This window comes from Mus pahari, chromosome 21 (assembly GCF_900095145.1).
Source record: "Mus pahari chromosome 21, PAHARI_EIJ_v1.1, whole genome shotgun sequence".
In the NCBI taxonomy this organism is placed as follows: Eukaryota; Metazoa; Chordata; class Mammalia; order Rodentia; family Muridae; genus Mus; species Mus pahari.
The window spans coordinates 26,417,865-26,442,480 of NC_034610.1; the positions used below are offsets into that span (position 1 = coordinate 26,417,865).

Below are 24,616 nucleotides of genomic sequence, written 5' to 3' on the forward strand. Positions count from 1 at the left end.
GAGGAGAGGGGAGGAGAGGGGATAGGAGGCATGATGGCTGAAACCTGTGCTCCCATCATGTGGGAGGCTGCAGTATAAAGATAGCCCAAGGCAGAGGCCAGCCTGGACTACGTAGCAAATCCTGCCAAAAGCAAGGGAGGAAGGGAGCACAAAACGTCCGGAAGTAGATCTGACCAGGCCACCGCTCCTGTCATATTGAATGTCCATAGGAGGGGGTGTTACAACAGCTTGTTGTTGAAGACGCACGGAGATGGAGTGTGGTGTCCGCACGTGGAAGCATCTTCAGGGGCTCACATTGCGGGCTACACCATCCAGCCCCAACCGCAGAACTTCCTTAAGGGACTCCATGCCATCTGCATGTGCCAGCACAGTGTCGCCTAGCCCTGTACTGCTTGAAATGGTATTCTCACGGCTGAGGACCTGATTTGCTAATTTTGGAGTTTTTAGGGGCATGAGCCTGGTGACGATCGATGTACCTTCATGGCAGGTCCTTGCTATGGAGCACCGATGCAACCCAGTCTCCGCAGTAGACTAAGACAGCAATTAGACACGGGAGGCCGCGCACAGCACCCCTGCATTCCTGTGAAGCCCATGAGCTGGCATCTGCTTAGATCAGGACAAAGGTGGACTGTGGGGGGAAGGGGACTAAGGGAGCCCAAGGAGGCTTCTGGTGCTGGACATGTTCTGTTCCTTAGACTGAAGGTGACCAAGATGTGAGGGGGAAAACACTTCTTTCTCATTGTAAAATTAATATATATGTTCATGGTGGGGAAATAAGGGTTCCCTGAGACATCAAAAATAGCAAAATGGAATCTCATAAACAAAAGGTAACTACTGCTGGTGTTCTGGAAAGTTCCCTCCCAACATGCTTGAAAAAAATGGAACATGTTTTCAAAGATCGTTTGAATGAAGTTTTTGAGATTGTCTAATGCGCATGTGTTTGACCTGAACATGTGTGTGCCTGCTTCATACCCGTGGAGATCAGAAGGGCATTCAATCCCCTGGGACTGGAGGTTTGTCTAGATGGTTGACTGTGGGCCTCTGTGTGGTGCTAAGAATCAGATGCTGGTCCGCTGCGGCAGCAGCAAATGTTCCTAATCTCTGAAAGATTTCTTTAGCCCCTAAAATCCGCTTTTTAAGTCTAATAACAGATGTTAACTTTTTCTGTTGGTTTTTGTTTTGTTTTGTTTTCAGAGTCAGGGTCTTGCCATGTAACCCTGGCTGGCTTGTCATGAATGAATCCTCCTGCCTCTGCCTCCCAGACATGAACGTTTTTAAATGATTATTTAGTTTTTTCCTCTTCTTTTCACTTTAGACAGGATCTTGTTGTGCAGCTAAAGCTAACCTTGACCTTTTTCTTCTCACCAACCTGGCCCGATAACTCCTGCCCCTACCCGCCCTGGGATTTAAAGGTGCTCTGAGCTGGATTTACTATCAATAGTCGAATATGAGTCTACAATGCAGACACATCGTATTTAATTTAACAAATCCTGAGGCCCACAAGATGGCTTGGTGGTTAAAGGTACTTGCCAACAAGTCTAGTGACCTGAGTTTGATCCCCAAAAATCCACACAGTGAAAGGAAAGGCCTGACTCCTACAAGTTGTCCCCTGACCTCCATATTTATGCTGTAACATGCACGTGCCGCCCCCGCCGCCACCACACATAGACAAGCTGGGCAGGTTTCCGTTGTATTAAATGATGCTGTGGTGTATGTATTATCTTCTCTGTAGGTTTGTGGCCATTTGCTAGAAAGCAGGCACTGGGTGGAAACCCAGGGACATTTCTTAGCTTCTGAGTCCCATTGCTGGACTAAATTACTGAAATATTGTCTTAGCTGAGCTGGTTTGGTTTGCTGGCGAGAGTTAAGCATCTGTCAGGCCAACAAAGAAGAGTCTATGAATTCCTTTATAGAGTCTGAGTTTGGGGGGCATGAGCGAATGGTTAGCTGGGACACGAAGCTCTCCCCTTCTCAAGAGCACAGATAGGGTCACTTCAAAGGGTGATGTCATGACCGTCTGCAAGTCCCAGAACTGGGCTGGTCAGGAAATAGGAAAGAGACAAGTTATGATCAGCCTGGGACCTGAACCTTGTAAAACCAACCACCCAGCCCAGTTTTACAGGGCAGGCCAGAAGAGGCCAGGCCTGCTCCACCCAGCCCGCTTCCTCTCTGCAGGCCCATCCTGAGAACACCATGTTTTCACTCACTGGCGCATTGACCCCACTCTGCCTTGCTAATTGTCCCCATAAAACGGGCACCATGAGAACGCTGCCCATATTTAGAGCCCCCGGAGCCTGTCTGCCTTATCTAGCTGTGGCAGCGTCTAGAAAACATCAGCCCTGGGGCCACTGGCAACGGACCAGGACTAGCAGGCCACAGAGAAGAGGAGAAACCGGTACCCGGGGAGGCCCTGCTACCTGTCATGGACAGCCCAAATGTCCTTCCACAGGAGCACCTGTGGCTCACACAGGGATAGTAGTACCCTTAGCCACCTGCCTGTCTCCACGGCTGTCCTGCCAGCCTGTGCTCCATCGGTTTCTCTTCTTTGGTTTGTAGAACGAGAAGAACTCATCCAGGGCGTGCTGGCCCAGGTGGCAGAACAATTCTCCAGGTACCGTATGCTCTCTGTACATCCTTTCCAACCTCACTGGAGCGGGCCCTTAGCCAGTCAGCCTCCTGTCGCTTCTGTAGCCAGCCTAGTGCAGCCTGTCCTAGCAAACCTTCACCATATCCCCAAACATGTCCAATGGCCGCTTATAGAACATGAGTTCTGGAGGTGGCGAATACATCCCCCTTCATTCTTATAAGGCTCAGAGCCATCTACAAAACACCCTTCTACCGAGGGGTGTTTCCCTCTGAGATGCTGTCGTGTGAGTGGATGGCTTCCCTTTAGTTTGTCAACACCCTAGAATTCCGTTGTCAGTTTCCCAAAGCGACTTCTGTATGGTATGTTATTGTGGCTTAGAACCAAATGATTGAACCACCATGGGGCATGGCAGTACCCCGCAGCTGTCTTTACTGGGCAGGGCGGGGCACAGGCATGGGTCAACCCAGCTTAAGTCTACTCTGAGAGCCCAGGACAGAGTAGTAATAGCACCAGACTCAAGACAATATGCATTCTTTAAAAGCACCTCCTGCTGTCTTGGTCCCCTCCCCAGCCTCCCTGGAGACCTCACCCCAGGCAGGGACCTAAAAACGTTTTGCTGGTCTGGGTCTTGTGTTTTACCTTTTTTCCCTGCTTTTTGCCCCCAGAGCGTTTAAGATCAACGAGCTGAAAGCCGAAGTTGCAAATCACCTGGCCGTGCTGGAGAAACGGGTGGAACGTGAGTGTTGTTGTTGTTGTTGTTGCTTTTTGCTTATGTTTTTTTTTTTAACCTCCTGTGGAATTAGCCACTTAGAACAGTGAGCGGTTTGGTGCTGAAGGCAAATGCATCCCTTCCTTGTGCCACTCTGATTTTGGCAGAGGCTGGCCAAGGGCAGATGTGAGCATGTGTTTCTGTTAAAGCACAGCTTGTGTGAAGCTTTATAAACCCCAACGGCCTGTGTCTGGCCGGGTAGAACCTCTGCCAGGGCTGTAGCTCTTGTTCCTCTCTCCATGAGGCAGGGGGGTGGGGAGGAGGGTCTTCTCTTCACACCACTGTGCAGCTTGCTTCTGCAGAGTTTGGAATAGGTGACATTTTGGTCCCAGTTTCTGACCGCTGCAAGCAAGAGAGAGTCAAGTCCAGTTTCCATTCCATTTCCAAAGAGCCAGCCAGATTTGGGGAGGGAAATAGCTTCAAGTCACCTCATCCGCAGTGACAGGATCAATGAAGGATCGATGCTTCTGCTCCACAGGCCCACGGAGCCGGTGTTGCACCCTCAGCTCCACAGCCAGGCTCTCTGTCACTGTCTGACTCAGCCTGGTGATACCCGAGCACCTGATTTATTAACTTGGGCTGAGTAAACAAAATTCAAACAGGAGACCAGCACCCCTGAAGAATATGTGGCTATGTTCATAAGACAAAATGCTGCTTTTTTTGGGGGGGGGTGATTTTTTTAAATTGCTTCTCATTAAAAAAAAAAATCTATCATACAACACCTGGACCATTGGAATAAGCTGGTACATGTCTCCCATCGTCCCGTGTGTACCTCTCAGAGTGCATTGGCTTCCCCAAGTCAAGCTGGCCTTTGGGTCCTCAAGACTATCTTGTCCCACCTGGGGATGGTGAGGAGCCACAGAAAAGTTAGTGACGGCTCCAGCAAAGGACAGCACGCAGGAGGCATGTGTAAGCCACAGCAGTGCCCACTCCCAGGTGCTAGAAGCTGGAAGGTCCAGCTTGGGAAGTGTCAGCAAGACTGGCTCCTCTGGGATCTGAGGGAGAGTCAGTTCTAGCTTGACTCTCGTCGGTCCATCCTTCTCCCTAGCTGGGAGCACCATACAGCTGCGTGTCGTCCAATAATTCCCTCCTTCCAGCTGCCACTTCTCAGTATGCCCCAGCTGCCACTTCTCAGTATGCCCCGGCTGTTTCTTGTAAAGACACTGCCATTTGAATCGAGGGTGTACCCATTTCAAGTTCTTTACCTAATATCTGCCAAGGATCTTTTGTTTAAATCGAGTGGTATTCTCAGGATCCTGGCCCTCGGTGGCTGGGCAGGCTGCCAGGGAGACACCCGAGTCACTGTTCCATACAGACACACAACCAGGCACAAACATATACACAAAGACATGGACCGACCGATACACTGGAAGGCATGTGTGCACACGCAGGCCCATCTGAGTGTCATTAACTGTTATCTGTGTCTCAGGGTAAGGGACATCCAGCTGTAACCCCCCCACGCCGCACTGACCTTGTAGTGAACGGAATTTCCTGTTTGCTCTTTGACCTTAAACCAAATACACGTTTCTCCTCTGTGACTGTCAGCACTTTTCCCCCTTTCTGTGTAAATGTTTAGCTTTTAAGGAGTCTGGGATTACTGGAGGGTCAAAGGTGATTTCATAACCATGGAACAGCCTGGCCCTTGCCTCCTGTCCTGCCGGGAGCTATTCACTTCCTTCCTGGTGTGTTGTGGTGGAGACACAGGGCATCCCTGCTCCCTCTACTCTTTGTACCTGTGCCCTGGACCGACACCAAGACCTAAACACCAGTGGGAGCCTACGCCAGAAGACAGAGGTAGACACCGGGGTACTCACACTTCCATACTGAACTGAAGGGAGCCAGTCTCTCAGTGTCATTCAGGAACTGTGCCTGAGGCAAACCTTAAGAGCGGTCCCAGGAGAAAGCACTGAAAAGTAGCTCCCTGTCTCCTCTCTGAGTGATGTCCCTTAGCTTTGCAGATAGGAGAGAGTATGTCCACAGTTCCTGTGAGCTCTTAGTGTGGAAGAAGGTAAAATTGCCTTTAGCTACTGCTAAGAGTATTTTCCACAGAGCCAACTTCTCCCTTAGGAATTCAACAAAGTACAGAAGCCCACAGAAACCCCTTCTGAGTTGGAGCTGGAGAGGCAGCCCCACGATTAAGAACACTGGCTACAGTTCTAGAGGACCTGGGTTTGATTTGCAGACACCCATCCACGTGGCTCATAGCTCTCTGTAACTCCAGTTCCAGGGGGACCCCATCGCCCTCCCTGGCCTCTGCAGCCATTCCCCTCTTCTGAAGTCCACATGCACTTCCCAGGATTCCAAAGCAGGTAACTCTGCAGGCCAGCATGTCAGAAGGCCTACGTTGGCTGTGTCACCAGGGCACTGGCAATGGCAAATGGTTCAGGGTGACTCCTACTTTAGCTTGGAGGATCTGTGCCTACCTGTAGGTCAAACTTGAGAGGGACAAAGGGACCTGTCCTTTTGTTTTTTGGTTTTTCGAGACAGGGTTTCTCTGTGTATCCCTGGCTGTCCTGGAACTCACTCTGTAGACCAACCTCAAACTCAGAACTCAGAAATCCACCTGCCTCTGCCTTCCAAGTGCTAGGATTAAAGGCATGCGCCACCACTGTCTGGCAAGGCAACTCTTATAAAGAACAACATTTAATTGAGGCTGGCTTACAGGTTCAGAGGTTCCGTCCATTATCATCCAGGCCGGAGCATGGCAGCATCCAGGCAGGCATGGTGCAGGAGGAGCTGAGAGTTCTACATCTTCATCTGAAGGCTGCCATGAGAAGACTGGCTTCCAGGCAGCTAGGACAAGGGTCTCATTGCCCACCCCCACCCTCACCCTACCCCCGTGGTTAGGAGGGTCTTAAAGCTCATGCCCAAAGTGACACACTTCCTCCAACAAGGCCACACCTCCAAATAGTGCCACTCCCTGAGCCAAGCATATTCAAACCACCGTGGGGCCCTAATGGATGAAACAGTGCTTTAATGTTCAGGCCTTGAGTCCAATGGTCTGTGAAGGCATCGCAGAATGGAACACCTGCCCCTTGGAACGGGCCTCCGTCTGCAGGATCTGATAGTAGGAGGGCTGAAGGGGGCCTGCAATGAACTGCAGAGCACCAGGCCACACCTCTAATCCCAGCCACTTACAAACCAAGACAGGAAGGTTGCGCATTGGAGCCAGGCTGTGGTCTCTCACACACGTGCCAGGTGGAATCTGCCACACGTCTCCTAGGCTCTGTTGGCCTTCCTCCATGCTCTGCCTTTTGAACATTGATTGATTGAGCTACAGCTTGCTCTGCTTATTGATCTGCCTCATGTTTGGTCCATGTCCCAGAGGCAAGCCTTCGGCCTGCAAAAAAAAAAAAAAAAAAAGCGACCAGATTTATACAAGACTGTGGCGGCCTTATTGAACGCATCGCTAGGGAACCCCAAGCGTGCTTGAGCGATATCCTCGGAAGAATGTCCCGAGGCCTTCAACAGCTTCTTTGGATGCCAGTGATACAAGAAAGCATGAAGAACCCCGCTCAAAAGGAAGGGTGATCGAGTGGGTGACCAAACCTGCCTCGCCTCTGTGTTCCCCACAGCTGCTACCTAGACTTGTCCCCAGGCTGCCACCGCCCTGTCCCCAGACACTGATGGCAAAGACCTTCATTTTGGTCTGCACATACCAGCCTTATATGGGACAGGCAGAAGCTTCTCTGTCCCAGAAGCAAGTCACCTGGCCCAGGGCTGACCGTGTCCCTTTGTGCAGAAGAGACGGGTGTCCCTATTAAACCCTGTCCCAGGTTGCCCACTACCTTGGAAAACTCTGGAGAACCCAGAAGGAGGCGGGGTCACACCAGGTTGCCTTTGCACATGCACCCAATCTGCAGTTCCTCTTCTTGGGTTAGAGGCATTGTCAGGAACCCACCAAGTCCCCAAGTGGCTGTTTCCTTTAGAAGGGGTCACGCTGTGTTTTTAGCAATTATCAGTGGGAAGGGGAATAGCTCACACAGTGGATAGTGTTCTTTAGCAGGAAACTGAGGTGCAGTCATAAAGTTACAGACATAATTTTTTTCTTCCTCAAGAACCCAGCTTCCGGCAGCATTTCCAACCGTTCCCAGCTCCGAGGGAGCAGATTGGCAACCAGCTTGTGGGCAGCCACTCTCGTCCGTTAGCTGGGACCCAGAGATAGGGCTGAGTCTGGCCCCTTATCTCCTTGACTTTGCCTGTTTCTCTCCTGGCTGGTGGGAAGGCGAGGGAACCCTCACAGTAGTGTGGGAAGGTAGAGACACCTTTGCCACAAGTCCAGCATCCTTCTGGGACCCTCATCTGCCAATCTGGCTAGACACCCTCCCACGATTACTTCCGGTGACCCCCCCCATCTGTGTCTCTTTGTCACCAGTGGAAGGACTTAAAGTGGTGGAGATCGAAAAATGCAAGAGTGACATTAAAAAGATGCGGGAGGAGTTGGCAGCTAGGAACAGCAGGTAAGTCTGTGTCCAGAGCCTGCGGCAGCCGGTCCTGGACAGGGCTCTGTGGAAACCGTGGGATGGGCTATGGCAAATGTGCCTTGATCCGCTTCCAACATGGGTAACACAGCCTGTTGTATCAGAGGTCAACTACTCCCCCACTTTCTTTCCTTTTCATTTTTTAAAAGATTTATTATATATTATATATTGTATGTACACCCTGTCTTCACCACATCCTTTTACAGATGGTTGTGAGCCTCCTTGTGGTTGGTAGGAACTGAACTCAGGAAGTTTTATTTTTATGTCTATGGGTGGTTCCCTGTAGGCATGTCTGTGTCTCACTTGCACGTCTCGTGCCCACGCTGGCCAAAAGAAGGCATTGGATCTTCTGGAACTAGAGTTACAGGCAGTTGTGAGCTGCCATGTGGGTGCTGGGAATGGAACCCCAGCCCCCTGCAAGAGCAGTAAATGCTCATTACTGCTGAGCCGTCTTTCCAGACCCCTACATTTTCTTATAAAGGGGTTGGTTTTGTAGCTGGGTAATGTGCATACATGCAAGGGAAGCAGCTCTTCTCCAGAGCCCTGTGTAACAGTAAATCCCACACTTGAAAGAATTTGCTGTCCATTTTTTTGTTATTTTGATTGGGGGGGGGTTATATGTTTGTTTGTTTGTCTCTCTGTGTAGCCCTGACTGTCCTGGATCTGAGGACCAGGCTGGCCTCAAACTCAGAAATCCGCCTGCCTTTGTTGAGGGTTAAGGGCATGTGCCACCATGTCCAACTGATACCTGTTTTAAAAAATAACAGTAAAAAGACAAAGGTGTTTGGTTTATAGTGAACAAGCACCCAGTTTTTATCCCCAGGTCTCCTACTTCCCAGGGGTAGACCTCTGTTAGAGGAGCACCGTGGATGCTTCCATTTCTATGGACTGGGTCACAAGGCCCTTCAAGGGTGAAGAAACCAGTGACCAATAATAACACAAGCAAAACCTGCCTCCAGCATGGCTTATCAGTAGGACCGTCCTCCAAAGCCAGGACCCACAGCTTCAGGGCAGCATCCTGAGTTAAGGACCAGTCCTGAACAAATGATGTCAGTTTTCCTAGGACCCCAACCTCAAGCATTCTAGAGACAACCTCTCAGGCTGCCAGTGAGAGTGGGGCGTGGCTCTTGCCTGCACGGAGGGGGTACTAGGAAATCTGGTGGTCCCCATGAATTCCCACCATGGTGGCCAGCCTGGTTGTCTCCAAGAGGGCACAGTATAGGGAAGAGAGGTGAATCGGGGTATCCTATGGGGACCGTGTCACCTCAAGATCATGTGGGGTAGCTAGCTGGTGTAAAGTTAAGGTTCTCTTTTTTTTTTTTTTTTTTCCGAGACAGGGTTTCTCTGTATAGCCCTGGCTGTCCTGGAACTCACTTTGTAGACCAGGCTGGCCTCAAACTCAGAAATCCACCTGCCTCTGCCTCCCNAGTGCTGGGATTAAAGGCATGCACCACCACGCCCAGTTTAGGAGCTCTTTATTATTATTATTATTATTAAAGATTGATTGATTGATTGATTGATTGATTATAAGTACACTGTAGCTGTCTTCAGACACACCAGAAGAAGGCATCAGATTTCATTACAGATAGATGGTTGTGAGTCACCATGTGGTTGCTGGGATTTGAACTCAGGACATCAGGAAGAGCAGTCAGTGCTCTTAACCACTGAGACGTCTCTCCAGCCCAAGGAGCTCCTGTTCCATTAGATTTGGGTGAAGGGCAGGGCAAAGAATCTTGCAGCCGTAGGACAGCTCACCTCCACTGTTCCTGTGAAGGCAGCTCTTCAGGGGCCAGGAGAGTCCCTTCTGCGTGACCTCGAAGAACCAGAGTCACGTGGGGGGGCAGACACTCAGCTGAGGCTGGGAACCAGTGCAACAGCCTCTGACCCAAGACCTCACTTAGCTTGTGATCACCCTGGAAGGCATGGTACCCAGGACCATGGCAGGTGGCCTCTGTGCCAGCCCCCATCAGCAGTGCTGGCAGTCTGCCTGTAGTGAGCTTTTGGCTTGTCTCAGTGACAAGTGTGCCTCTGTACCCCACAAGTACAGTTTAGAGACATAAAGCAGAGCCCTCTGGTGCCTCCACAGGCTCGCAGAGACAGACAGCACTGGAGGCGTCCCTTGTAAGAAAGAGACAGGGTGAAATGCTCAGGCTCTGCTTCCAAATGAGCAAACAGATGTGAAGCTCTGACCTGGCTCTAGCCTGTGCCTAGTCCTGAGCAAAGCTCTGGCCTGGCTCTAGTCTGTGCCTAGTCCTGGCTCAGGCACCTGGAGCCACTTTTCTATCTGAGCCAGTGCTTTAATGCTCAGGATGCAGGATGGAGAAGGTGGTATTTAAAGTACCTCTTCTATCTTATAGGTGGAAAGAGTCCATTTTAAGTGCAGAAGCACACTCAGCAATCAAGCCCCTCCCCGCCTCTCAGGATGAGGCTGTGTAGATCACCTAGACTGTGGAGAAAGGTTACACCCTTGAGGGGTACAGATACCACATTCTTGCCTTCCTCAGGGAGCAGAGGGACAGGAGACCAGATGAGGTAGAGCCTAGCCTTGGGCAGCCGGTATTCTCCTTAGACTCACTGAGGTTCCTTTGTTTCCCTGAAAGGGATGGATTCCAATGGCCAGCTCACATTCAGGGCAGAAGCGCACACATATCCTACTGGGGAGTATGGTTGCTGTGGTTCCCATGCAAGGAAGGAAAGAGCATCCTGCAAGGCCAGCGTAGGGTAATGCAGACACAGAGTATTGACGGAGGCTTGAGGTCTGTACTCTCTGCATGTGTCTCAGTCGAATGGCCTTGGCCATGAACTGAGCCCCAGAGGATGGGAAGCCCAGGCAAAAAAAAAAAAAAAAAAAAAAAAAAAAGAGCTCCAGACCGAACAAAAAGAAAAGGCACTAGGCCAGCTGCTCTGCCCGCTGGAGGGTGCTGGTTCCTGTGGCAACGGGGCTCAGAGCGGGAAGTGGCTGGCCAAGGCGGGGTCAGCAGGCACCAAGCATCCCAGTCTGCCCCCAAGGCCCCAGTGGCTAGGAAGGAGCTGGATTCCAGCAGTCAGCTTCCTGCCTGGGAGGGCTTCCGTCTCCTCCCAGGGAAGGCAGAAGGCAGAATGCAGAACAGAACACTTTGCGGATATGTGTCTAGGAGAGACTGAAGGAGAAACAATGTTACCCTATATAGCTAAGAGCATAGCGACCTCTGATAGTCAGGGTGGAGGTGCAGATGGCTTCGCTGGAGCATTTGATTGGCTCCTTCTGTTGGTTCCTATAGCAAATCCTATACATTTGCTAAATCTGTTAGAATCCCCTTGGTACAGCGACTGTCAAAATAAGCTGGTAGGTTTTGCAAGTGGTGCAGTTGAGAGAGAAGCAACCAAAGGCTATATTTCAAAAGGAAAAGATTTATGATTCTAGGCTGGGAAACCACACAGGCTCATGGGAGACTTCAGACAGCTGGAGGCTGGGGGCGGGTCACTGGTTCAGTTGAAATATATTGCAAAGCCAGGCTCCTGGGGTTTTCCCCCTCTAGGTGTGTTCATCTAGTTTTGAAGGAAAAGAAACTTAAATCTACTGTTCTGTGATCTTTTTTCACTTTTAATGTTGTGAAAAATAAGTAGATTCAATTTTAACGCTCCAGGTTATAGATTTTTTTTTCTCTCTTTTTTCTTAACCCAACACCAAATATAGTTGGAGGTTCAGAAGTGTAGCCATGTGTGTCCTCCATGCCTTAGAACCTTCTGAGGGCTGGAGAGGTGGCTCAGTGGGTAAGAGCACCAACTGCTCTACCAAAGGTCCTGAGTTCAAATCCCAACAACCACATGGTGGCTCACAATCACCCTTAATGAGATCTGACACCCTCTTCTGGTGTGTCTGAGGTCAGCTACAGTGTACTTAGATATAATAATAAATAAATCTTAAAAAAAAAAAAAAAAAAAAGAACCTCTGAAAAGACTCTAAGATGTTCTCAGAGTGGCTTCCAGGGTGTGGGGCTCAGGGAGAAAATGGAAGACTTCAGGATTTCTTTTGGTTTTCTCCTGGGTTTTGTTGTTGTTGTTGTTTGTTGTTGTTGTTGTTTTGAGTCAGGATCTCCAACTATATAGCCCTGGCTGGCTGCAAACAAATGATTCTTCAGCCTCATTGGTTGAGTGCTGACATCACACGTGTCATCGCATCTTCGAGAATAAAAATGTTTTACTGTGATCAGGATATTGCTGGCACATACGTTTAGACACAGCACTCAGGAGGCAGAGGCAAGCAGATCTCTGTGAGTTCAAAGCCAGCCTGGTCTATAGCGTGAATTCCAGGACAGCCAATGTTACACAGAGAAACCCTATCTCAAAAAAAAAAAAAAGTGTGGAATGTGGTTCAGTTGGTGGAGTGTTTGCCTGCTGTGCATGAGGATCTGGCTTCCATCTCCAGCACCACATAAACTGGGGGGTGCTAAGGCACCTCTATTATCCTACCAAGCAGCAAGATCAGAAGTTCAAGGTCATCCTTGATTACATATCAATTCTGAGGCCTGCCTGGGTTACATGAGATCCTATCTCAAAAATAAAGCAAAGGAAAAGAAAAAGAGATTTTTTTTTTTTACTTGTGCCATTTTAAAAGGTGTTGTAGAAACTAAACCAACAGTGAACTCTGGCTGCATTAGTATCTGGCTTTATGGGTGCTTCCTATTGCAGACTGAGAGCCAAGCATCTCACAGCCCCTGTGACCCAGATTCCCAGAACGAATCCAGTGGGCTGGGTCTGTGTGTTCTAGGGCTGGGGCTATGAATCCCGGGGCTGGCTGGTGGCTGTGTGCTCCATTTGCTTTGATGTCCTGAGCAGCACACGCCGTGCCTCCGAGCCAGTGCACACGGTGCACACAGCTGTAACCAGGTTCTCCCTCTGCCCTCCAGGGCCAACTGTCCGTGTAAATACAGTTTTTTGGATAACAAGAAGTTGACACCTCGACGTGATGTCCCCACTTACCCCAAGGTAAGATAGATTTCTGGCTCAGGGATAAGTTTAGCTCTGTGTCCCCAGCACCAGGACACAGGAACCCAGGTTTGGCCCATCACCCTGCACAGTGATAACAACCCCGCTCTATCCCTGTCTCTGGCTGAGGAAGGATGGGAGGTCCTTGGGCAGGATATTTTTCTCTTGGACATTTGTTTAGAGAAGTGATTCCAGAGCGCGGAGGTAATGGCCCTTCTGGCTCCCTCCTGGACCCACGGCTTACAGTAAAAGACATCTGCATACAAACGTTCTGCCAAGAAACTTTAACAAGGTTCTTTAAAATCTGCACCACTGGCTCCCCTGTTCCTGAACAGAGGTTTTATGGAAAGCTTTGCACAAAAGTTTTTGTGAGTTTTGAAAGAAGCCAAGCCTTTAGTCAAGTAGCTGTCACCTAAAGTTATTTTAGATGCCTCCGCTTCAGCCCTGGTTCGCAGTTACTCTGCGGTGAGGCTGGCCACCCACTGGTTTTCCTGGAAACCCCCATAGGTCCCCAGTTTTCACTAGTCAGTGATTTACTCTACCTGGGTCCTACCCATCCACTGAGTTATCATCCTTTTCCAAGGGAAATATGGTTTCACAGCCCAGTCCTGGAGCAAACTGAACTGGCCTCCACACTAGTCCCTTCTTAAGGAAATGGAGAAGGCTAGCCCGAATGGCTTGCCACTGATGCCTCACGTCTAGACTATCAACCTTGATTCTGACAGTTCACCCAAAACCTTAGTGCCCGGTGGAGCTGACCTTGGGCCAAGGCCTTCATCAGCCTTCATCAGCCAGTGTGTGACTTAGCTCATGGCTGATTCCAGGTGTGGTTCCCGGCAAGACAAACCTAACAGAGTTTCTCAGCAGAGATTTGAACATACACCGAATGGTATATAAGTTTTACTGCTGAGATCTGATTGACAGCTGAGAGCTCATCTTCTTGGAATCTGAGTTTTGACGAATGTAGTCGTGAAATTGCTATCATGACAAATATAGGAAATACTTCTTTTATTTATTTATGCTGCTGCTCCTCCTCCTGCCCCCTCCCATCACAGAGTTCCCTATCCCCCCCATCCTCCCTCACCTTCTTCTCTGAGAGGGTGATCCCTCCCCCCAATATCCCGAAACCCTGGCACATCAAATCTCTGCCAGATTAGGTACATCCTCTCCCACTGAGGCTAGACAAATCAGCCCTGTCGGAGAATGGATTCCACAGTAAGGCTACTCTGCTTTAATGACAGTCCCCCCGCCCCCATCGTTGAGCAGCCTACATGGAGACTGAACTGCATGTTTGCTACATGTGTGCCGTGGGCCCCATTCCAGCCTGTTAATTCTTTTTGGTTAATGGCTCAGTCTCTGAGAGCTCCCAGGGGTCCAGGTTAGTTGACTCTGTTGGTCTTCCTGTAGGGTTTATAGGGAACATTTCTATCTCTCATACATCCCCCCCCCTTTTTTTTTTCTTTTTCGAGACAGGGTTTCTCTGTATAGCCCTGGCTGTCCTGGAACTCACTCTGTAGACCAGGCTGCCTCGAACTCAGAAATTCGCCTGCCTCTGCCTCCCAAGTGCTGAGATTAAAGGTGTGCACCACCACGTCCGGCTAAGATTTATTTATTGTTATATTTAAGTATGTTATAGCTATCTTCAGACACATCAGAAGAGGGTGTCAAATCTCATTATGAATGGTTGTGAGCCACCATGTGGTTGCTGGGATTCATACATCCCTAAGAAGCCCCTTGTGCCCTAGCCCAGGACACTACAGCTGGGAGTCCACTGACACTCTCCAGAGAAAGGCAAGCTTGAGTCTACACAGTGTCAGACCTCTGAGGCCATGGCCTTTGTCACTCACAGAGCCCTACTGTCTGGCTAACATACCACTCCCATCCTTTCCAGTACCTGCTCTCCCCAGAGACCATTGAAGCCCTACGGAAGCCCACCTTTGATGTCTGGCTTTGGGAACCCAACGAGGTAGGTGAGGGACATCCAAGTTCCCTGGTCACTGGGAGCAGCTGCTCAGGATTGTATGAGTGGGGACTGAGCCCGGGCTATCCCTCCTGTGCATTTCTCCTGCCTTTCTTGTTTTTAAGTTATAACCCCCCGAATTCAAATCTATAGATTTTAATTCAAATGGACATTTGATAGGCTTAGGGGGATACAGGAGAAAGGGGCTTTCCCGAGGGAAACAACCACCAGCTCCCAGGCTGCTGCTGGAGTATGCCCAGCTGACCCAGGCCCCGGGCTGGGTGTACCCACATCTGTAGGAGGCATAGCAACTGCTTAGAACAGCTATTTAATATAGAAAGGGGCCTCCAGAGGAGACATGGGAAGAGTCGCCAGCAGAGTCCCCCAGGCAGCTGGACACAAGATAGCAGAGATATGAGGTTTGCAGAGAAAGGAGTCATTTGTGACAGGAAAATGTTTCTTCAATGTGTGTCATTCACTAAGAAGTACCAACATGGAGGCTGAAAGAATAAGTCGCTCTAAATGGTCAGCTCGCAAAAACCTAAGGACTCTTCCCAGATTTTCTAAAGACAGACATATAAAAATAGGCAAAAATGTTCCCTGCTGCCTTTGACAAGATCAGTCACAGACAATGGGACTCCATGCCTCTTGATAAGAGGATGCCCAAATTTCCCAAATAGACTTCTTCTTCCAGCGTGTCGCTTGCCCGGCGTAAGAAGACCTTTAGCTGGGGCATGTTGGCCAGAAAAGCAGAGGGCAGGCTGGGGAGATGCTCAGTGGCTAAAAGAACTTGCTGTGCGCAGTGAGGAAGTGAGGACCGGGTTTGAATCTGTTGCTCCCACGTAAACATCAGGTAGGCGTGGCTGTTGCTTGTAATCTCAGCAGGAGGGAGGCTGAGATGGCCTGAGCAGGCTGATTAGCTTAGCCTTGTCTGTGAGCTCTGGGTTTGATTGATAGACCCTGTCTCAGTATATGAGACAGAGAGCAATAAGGGAAGATACCGCATCAACCCCTCATACAGGATCACATAGGAGATTAAGCTGCCAAGGGTTCTGCCCTCCAGCTCTGAGGTCTGGGGCTGGAATGTAGAAATCAAAGGTTCAGGCAGCATCTTAGGTGTGCAGTCCTCCTGGGACAGCGTGGGGTCACATGCCCCTGAGCACAGATACGGGAAACCAAGATAGAACTTTGAAGAGGCATGTCAGCGCCACTCGTCTGGGACCTGAAGAGAGCAAGACCATGACAAATAAAGGTACAACGAGGGGCCAAGTGGCTCCTCCCAGCAGCGGATGGCCAGCCCTGCTTCTGGCACATCCTTAAGGAAGGTCCCAATACCCACCCAGTCATTGAACTTAACCGACCAAAGTCACCCATAAGAATGGCTGCATAGAAATTAGTACTTGAGATTTCTTTTGCCACCACTACCTGCTCCGTGGGACCTCCAAGCCCTGTGCTACCTGAGGTGGGAGGTGAAGGTTGTCCCCGAGGCTGTGACAGAAGCGTGATCCCTCTGCCCTCGCTTTGGAGACTGTACTCATAGCTTCTCTCTGACAGGCAGGCGAGGGGGCGTGGTGAGTGCCTTTCATAGCCTGACCCAGCCGTGAGACATCTTCCACGACCCATAGCTTTGGCCAGGGAGGCTGGCAGAATGCTTCTGGTGGTTTCTTACTACCATCAAGTGGTAAGCCAGAAATGCCTCTGGCAGATACAAGTGTGGGCAGCAGTGATGTATAAGTGGAGATTCGCTGAGGAACCGGGCAGCTACCCAGCCCTGAGATGTCAAGGAACATTGGGGCCCTGTTGGGCCTCACTTGTCCTTCCTGGTGGATGTCATGCCACCTCGACTCACATCTCTACCCAGTGTCTAGCCCTTCTCAACTGCAACCCAGGATATGATCTCATGTTATTCCGATGCCTCTGATCCGTGGGGCTCCATCCCAAGGCTGCACACAGTAAGGCGGCTGCTCTGTCACGCTGAAGGGCCACCCACTGGCATTTCCTAAGTCCTCTCTGTCTTACTCACTACTCATGGCTACAACCGAGAACCACCTGGCTCACTGGCTCGGCTGGGGTTGAGGACTGTCAAGAAAACACCGTCACTACTGCTCCCAAGCCACCACGTCCGTCACAGAAGTGGCGGCAGATGGTTTAGTCTGGCAGCTCCCTGCATCCCTCAACTCTGATTTCACAGCAGATGCTTCCTCTCTCCAGGGTGGCTCAGAACACTGTCTGGGCCTCTGAGCCCAAGGGTCCTGAGCTGGCATCCAGGATGGTGCAGGGGTGGGAAGTTCTGGGCAGCAGCTGCCTTCAGCCTGAGAGCCAGCCATCCTCAAGCCAAGATCAGAGTGACATCTGTCACTCTGCAGGAAGGCCCTTCTGGGACCTTCGGCTTCAAAGTCGTTGGCTTCTCAAGGAAGATGAATATGTGACCAGCATGCTCTCTGGATCCTCTGTGACTGTCTAAAGTCCCCCTGCTTAGTCGCCCTGCTTGCCCTACTAGGTCTGAATAAGAGGTTGTTTTTTATTTTGTTCCAAATGAACTCTTCAAGATACTATAAAATTCTCCACTCCCGACAGAACTGAAATATTATAGGGTTAGGGTTAGGGTTAGGGTTAAGGTTAGGGTTAGGGTTATAGTCACACAGCTTCACCTTATCGATGGCATGCCCAGCCCATACACATTACATAACAATCTCTTTGGCTTCAGCTTCAACAAACCATCAGAGACTGGGTGGCTTCAACAACACCTTATTGTCTCACTGCCCTGGAGCCGGAAGTCCAAGGTCAAGGTATCCTCGACTGGTCCTTCCTGAATTCTCTCTCACCTTAGCATCTTCTTTCAGCCACCTCTATGCGTCTGTGTTCTGATCTGTCCCTACGGAGTCATGGTCAGATCAAATTGGGACTCCCCCTCTCTTGATGGCCACATTTATCTTAGCTGCCTCTGTCAAAACCTATTCCTAATATGGCCACATTGGAGGGTCACAGTGGGGCCTCAGTATATTATGTCCATGGGACACAGTTCAATGTCCAGATGCAGGGGAAGCAGGCCAGGCTATAGCACTGACAACTACCGCCCTGTGCAGGTACTGGGACACTGGTGCCCAGGACCAGGCAGGCACTGATACATGGCCTCTACGGAAGTGCTCTCCGCTGGGGTCATGCCACGTGCCCACAGGGCTGGCTCACTCAGCTCTGTATTGTAGAGCTCCTGAATCGCTGGGACCTTCTTCTCCCAGAGCATAGCAGCTCTTGCCAGGCTCTTGGTTACAAATTCCTCACTGGCCTAGTTCACGTCAAAACTCTGGGAGACGTCTGCAGAAACCTGCAAAATGACCTGTGGGATTAAATACCGCGTCTGTCCTGCCCCCCACCAAGTGTCCACAGGTGACAGAATTCCTGGAAATGAGATCCGTTCGCCCTTTAGATCAAGAAAAAGACATCAGAAAGCATCTCCAATCCCAGTAAGAGGAGCAAACTTCAGCTCATCAGAGCCCTTTCCATCTCCAGCCTTGAGCACGCAAGGTGGATGGGGGGTCAGATGGATAGACGGAGGATGGCCTCCTGACCCTTAGACCTCTGCTCAAGTTATGGTCATCTTGGTATCATCCTCTGAAGTGGTGTCACCATACACAGAGTTGCTATCTTGCCTGGAATACTCATGGGCTTCTGAACTTGTCACTTCACTCCCAGAAGACCTACAGGCTGTCACAGACCCACAGCTCATCTGGGTGATCCTAAAATTGGCTTCTCTCATCCACGGCTGAAACTCACCTTCCCAGGTCACCCTGGTGGTACTATCCAGGACAGTCCATGGGAACGAGGGGCGGCTGGCATACCTGCTCCTTCTGACCCCTGACCCCTGGCCCTGTTCCCACAGATGCTGAGCTGTTTAGAGCATATGTACCACGACCTCGGTCTGGTCAGGGACTTCAGCATCAACCCAATCACACTCCGCAGGTGGCTGGTAAGTAGGACCTGTCACTTCCTCCCTGTCACACTGGAGTGGACTGCCCTGCATGCCCTGGTGCCAGTGGGCTCCTGTAGAGTGGGTGTTGGTATCAAGGAAGTCCTATGAGGTCATTTGTCCCATCTGTTCCCCCCATGTCCCTCAGAGGAGCGAGGAAACAGTACAACCATCAGGAAGACACCCACAAGACAGCACACGAAAGCAGGGGTGTGTGTCTGGGCGTGTGCCTGGGAGGATGCGTGTGACTGTGAGGGTGTATGTCTCTGCAGCGGTGTGGGTGTGCCTCTGGGGTTGTGCATAGTGTGCATGGTGAGACAGGTGTATGGAGGGCTTCCTAGCAGATCTTTCTCTAAGCGATAGACTGTTACTTCTAACCAAGAACTGAAATCCTGTTCATTGTCCCATAGGCCTGGGATCCTAGAAATCCTGGTGAAATGCTGCCAACTTCCTACGCCAATGTGGCTCAGCAGACCCCTGGGGGATGCCCTAGTGCCTGTCCCAGATGGTAGAGTAGTAGTAGATTGCAGGGCTCCTGGAGCACACTGTCCCGTGTTGAAGGCCTTGGGCTTGAGCATGCAAAACCCAGGGAGCCTTAGAGGAGCAGGGGACACCACGCTCAGGGGACTCACCCTTTCCCCCCCTCCCCCACAGCTCTGTGTGCATGACAACTACAGGAACAACCCCTTCCACAACTTTCGGCACTGCTTCTGTGTGACACAGATGATGTACAGTATGGTCTGGCTCTGTGGCCTCCAGGTGGGTCCTGACAGCCCCTGACGAGTACCCAGGTCCTCCTCTCCCCCAGCCTGGGGGGACCGTGTCCTCCCCTGTCACTGCCCCCACCCCTCCTGCCCTCCCATGAGGAGGACAGACCACCTGACTCTCGCCTGATCCAGGAGAAGTTTTCCCAGATGGACATCTTGGTCCTGATGACTGCGGCCATCTGCCATGACCTGGACCACCCAGGGTACAACAATACGTACGTTTGGGATTTCTTTCTCGGTTCTTCTTTGAAAAGTGTCCCTTCTCTCAGGGGAAGTTCGGCTTGTCCCTTGAGCAGCTCTCAGATAGAGCTGCCAACCTAGAGCCCCTCCCCCACCCCATCCCCCATTCCTGCAGGATGCAGTTCCCAGGTTTTGGATTTTGTCCGGGGGCCCTAGGCCTCCCCCAGCATGGAACCTCCAAGACCACCAAACCCTACAGGCAGCCACAGTCCCTTTGTGTCAGCCCAGGCTCAGGAGGTGCAGAGCAGCAGCAGCCTGTCCCCTCCCCGAGGTGGAGACAGCAGGTCTCCATACTATTTTCTGCCTGGAGACTTCTTCTTCCAAAGGCACAGGCCAAGGGGGGTGGGGTGGGGCAGGGTGAGTGGTACATTGGGACAGAGCAGAAGGAATTTGCATGTGATGGGGCCAAGAAGATGGGTCCATGTCTAGGACACTAACTAAGCCCTTCCTGTCTGCATCGGGTAGAATGCTACCTTGTGGGACCAATGGGCCACCATCATGGTGTGAACTTGCATTCAGTGACACGTTGGTGTTTTGTTTTGTTTGTTTCCTAATGAATCTCTGTGGTCCTGCATCATCATCAGATGCACCTGGGGCCACTGCTACCATTTGTCAGGACAGTGTGGGTCCTCAGAGGCTGGTCGGGACGGAATAGATGCCAGCTGTGGCCGTGAGTGTTCCTTAAGAGCTGTCCCAAGAACATATCTGTTATTGCCATTCTACCGTCGGCACAGCTGCCAGCACGAGGCTGGCAAAGAGTTCTTCATTTTAGCTTTAACTCCGCCCCTCAAAACTCAGCCCTTAGAATGGCACAGTGGGGTGCTTCTTAACCTCAGCTCTTGGGAGAGAGGCAAGATGCCAGCAGGTTCCAGGCCAACCTGTGCTACCAAATGAGAGCCTGTTTTATATATATAGTTAGACAGACAGATGACAGAGAATAAGAGAATAAACCTTTCTTCTTTCCAAAATCCTGCCTTTGCCTATACTGAAAAACCTGGCAGTTTTTAGAACCCTGATACCTTCAAGTCATCACTCAGGGAGAGAGCTAAGGTCACAGGTTAGACCTAAAGGCACAGGCTATCCACTTACAGTCAGAGTTGCAGCTGAAGCAAGTTTCTGGTGTGCGCAGACGGTACCGGGTCACTGGCTCTAAGCGCGCCCCTCCAGCCTCTACAGGCACCACGCACACCATGACGTGCCCATGCCAGTGTGGAGGTGCCTGAGTCTCCTGCTCTCTCCACGTACCCTAGATACCAGATCAACGCCCGCACAGAGCTCGCTGTGCGCTACAACGACATCTCACCGCTGGAGAACCACCACTGCGCCATTGCCTTCCAGATCCTGGCGAGACCCGAGTGCAACATCTTCGCCAGCGTGCCACCCGAGGGCTTCAGGCAGATCAGGCAGGTGTGTGGGGCCAGAGCTCCGCTCTGCAGAGGTTTGGTTACAGCAGTGCCCGTCAGAGTTGCTGAAACCAGCCCTCCATCCCCTCTTCCGCCAGGGCCCAGTGTAGTCCCCAACAAGATGGGCTTTGCCATATATACCTGATGTCACAGCTATTATTATTACAACCCTAATGGGCTCCCTTTAAGGTGACTCCTATGTCCCTGCAGTCAGGGAAGAAGCTGAGAAGAGAAAGGGAAATATCTGGCCCAAGGCTACAGTATGCTTTCTGGACCGGCACCTATGTTACAGACAACCAGTTAGAGCTGGTATCGGCTGTGTAGCTTCAGCTACTGCTACCCACTGGGCTTGGTCATTCATCTCCCCCATGACCTGTACTAGCAGATTATCCTGCCTAGTCACCCCTGCCCTGAGACAAACATCGCCCTCCCCATGCAAAAGTCCCATGTGAACCATAACTGAATCACTGGTGTCATTTACAGGGGATGGAGGGACCCAGAGTGACTCCTGTCTGAAAGCTAGCAGCTCGGTGGTAGCTGGCCCTCAGAACCTATGAATGAGCCCTTATTTGGAGGCAAGGGGGATTTCTTGGCATACTGTCTTAGTTAAGGTTTTACTGCTGGCAACAAACACCATGACCAAGGCAAGTCTTATAATGACAACACTTAATTGGGGCTGGCCTACAGGTTCAGAGGTTCAGTCCATTATCATCAAGGAGGGGAACATGGCAGCATCCAGGCAGGCATGGTACAGGAGGAGCTTAGAGTTCTGTATCTTCATCTGAAGGCTGCTGGCAGGATACTGCCTTCCAGGCAGCTGGGATGAGAGTCTTAAAGCCCACACCCACAGTGACACACCTACTCCAACAAGGCCACACCCACTCCAACAGGGCTACACCTTCTAATAGTCCCACTCCCTGAGCCAAGCATATGCAAACCATCACACATACCTACTTCAGTTGAATCTCTTGGTGCCACTGTGACTCTAAACCAATGGCAAGTGTTCTTATGGAGGACAGAACGAGCAGAAAGAGACATGAACATAGTAAAAGGCCATGGGACAATAGAGGCAGATACCAGTATAGACAGAGTCAGGTCATGGGTTGCCACAAGTTCTAATGGGCGGGAAGGAGGCTTCTCTCAACCCTTGGGAAGAGTGGGAACATGTCAGCACCTTCATCCTGGCTTCCAGACCCCAGAACTACAAGGGACTATATCCCATACCAGGTAGTACTCAGCAAGGCCATCCAGGCTGTGCCCTCTGAGAGTCATCTGTTGTCATCCCTTTGAGTCTCAGCTGGCTGGCTTCCATCCCAACACAGCTGAACTGATGCAGGGGAAATGTTCATCTGTCTCCAGGGGAACCCACGAGCTTAGCCCGCCTCATAAACCATTAGTTCCTTATTTGTCCATTCCCTGCGAGGTTCCAAGCCAACTGTCATGCTTATGACAATCAATATTGAACCACTGATGCCCAGTCCAGCCCCCTCCACCCTCTCCTCTATCTGTAGGCTTCCGCCCTTTCTTTCATGTTTGCCTGCAGGTAGAGGCACCCGATCAGTGCGTGCCATAGGTTGTTATGATGACGATAACCAGCCTTCTCTGAAGTGGCTAAAGGGCAATGCGAGGGAGGGTGGTGGCCACACAGAGCACACCCAGTGACTGCCCGGGGCCTGATGGGGCATCCCTTAGTGTGCAACTTTCCCAGCAAGATACGTCAGGCAGCATCCCAGAGAAGGAGAGTCATCTAATTGGGTGAGGAGACAATAAATTCCTACAAACAGGATCTTCTTCATGCTGGCCACCATGGGGATAGCAAGGCTTGGCCTACTCCAGAAGTTTGTGAGGTTTTTTTGTTTTGTTTTGTTTGTTTTTGTTTGGTTTGGGTTTTGTTTTGTTTTTTTTGTTTTTTGTTTTTTGTTTGTTTTTTTTTTTTTTTTTTTTTTGAGACAGGGTTTCTCTGTGTAGCTCTGGCTGTCCTGGAACTCACTTTGTAGACCAGGCTGGCCTCGAACTCAGAAATCCGCCTGCCTCTGCCTCCTGAGTGCTGGGATTAACGGCGTGTGCTACCATGCCCGGCTTTGTGAGTTTTAAAATAAGTCTTTGTCTCAAAAAAAAAAAATCATTTATCCACATTTTAAAAACATTTTGTCACAGAGTAGGGAGTTGGTTCAATAGGTAAAGCACTTGCCACACAGTCAGACAACCTGAGTCCAGACCCCCCAGAGTTCACAACAAAGCTAGATGCAGGAGTACTAGCACCTATAATCACACAGCTATGGGGAGTACCAGCATCTTGAAGTGCATATCTATAGGGAGACAAGAGGCAGAGATAAGAGGATTACCTGATGCTCACAGGCAAACTAGCCTGGTGTACACCACAACAAACAACAGTGGTAGGCAATGGCCAACAGCCACAGTTGTCCCCCGGCCTCCACATGAACTAATTATGGCATGTGTGCACCCACACTCACACACACACATAGTTTTGTCATTGAAGACTTTGAGGGATAACCAAATGTTCTATTAATACTAGTCTTTACAGAAAAAAGTTCATAATTCAAAATGCAAAGTGATGTCACACACAAGAAATATACATTTGAGATTCTTCATACTGACTGTTCAACATTAGCATTTGAGGCTGGTGGTCTTGTTTTCTTGGAAGAGTGAAGCTCTACATCTGGCATGGAGATGTTATGTAAATGTGGGATGGGTGGATGGATGGATGGATGGATGGGTAGATAGATGATGGATGGATATGGATAGATGGATGGATGGATAGATAAAGGATGGATGGATGGATGGATGACGGATGGATGGATAGAGGATGAATGGAGGATGGATGGATAGATAGACAGACAGACAGACAGACAGACAGACAGACAGACAGATAGATAGATAGATAGTATTGATGGATGGATAGGATGGATAGATAGAGGATGGAAGATGAATGGATGCTGGATGGATGGATGGATGGATGGATGGAGGATTGATGGATAGATGGAAGATGGGTAGATAGATGGAAGATAAATGGATGATGGATGGATCAGTGGATGATGAATGGATGATAGAGGATGGATGAATGGATAGATGGATGGATAGATGGATGATGGATGGATAGATGGATGAATAGATAATAGATAGAGGATAGATAGATGAATAGAGGTTGGATCAATGGATGATGAATGGATGATAGAGGATGGATGAATGGATAGATGGATGGATTGATGGATGGATAGATGGATGGATAGATAATAGATAGAGGATAGATGGATGAATAGAGGATGGATGGATAGATGATGATTGGATGGATAGATAGATGGAAGATGAATGGATTGTGGATGGATTGGTGGGTGATAGATGGATGGATGGAGAATGGATAGATAACAAATAGATGAATGGCCGGGCGTGGTGGCACATGCCTTTAATCCCAGCACTCGGGAGGCAGAGGCAGGCAGATTTCTGAGTTCAAGG

General features: G+C 50.3%; 1 protein-coding gene across 1 annotated transcript in view; it reads left to right on the top strand.

The window, feature by feature from the left end:
• The window catches only part of Pde9a (phosphodiesterase 9A), an 89,432-nt gene that overhangs the window by 53,929 nt on the left and 10,887 nt on the right, over positions 1-24,616 (top strand). The window contains exons 5-13 of the mRNA XM_021221665.2: positions 2,557-2,611; positions 3,253-3,323; positions 7,732-7,816; positions 12,727-12,805; positions 14,697-14,771; positions 18,646-18,732; positions 19,387-19,491; positions 19,632-19,714; positions 20,990-21,146. Of these exons, the coding sequence (XP_021077324.1) occupies positions 2,557-2,611; positions 3,253-3,323; positions 7,732-7,816; positions 12,727-12,805; positions 14,697-14,771; positions 18,646-18,732; positions 19,387-19,491; positions 19,632-19,714; positions 20,990-21,146 (797 nt within the window). The remainder of the gene's footprint in view (positions 1-2,556; positions 2,612-3,252; positions 3,324-7,731; positions 7,817-12,726; positions 12,806-14,696; positions 14,772-18,645; positions 18,733-19,386; positions 19,492-19,631; positions 19,715-20,989; positions 21,147-24,616) is intronic.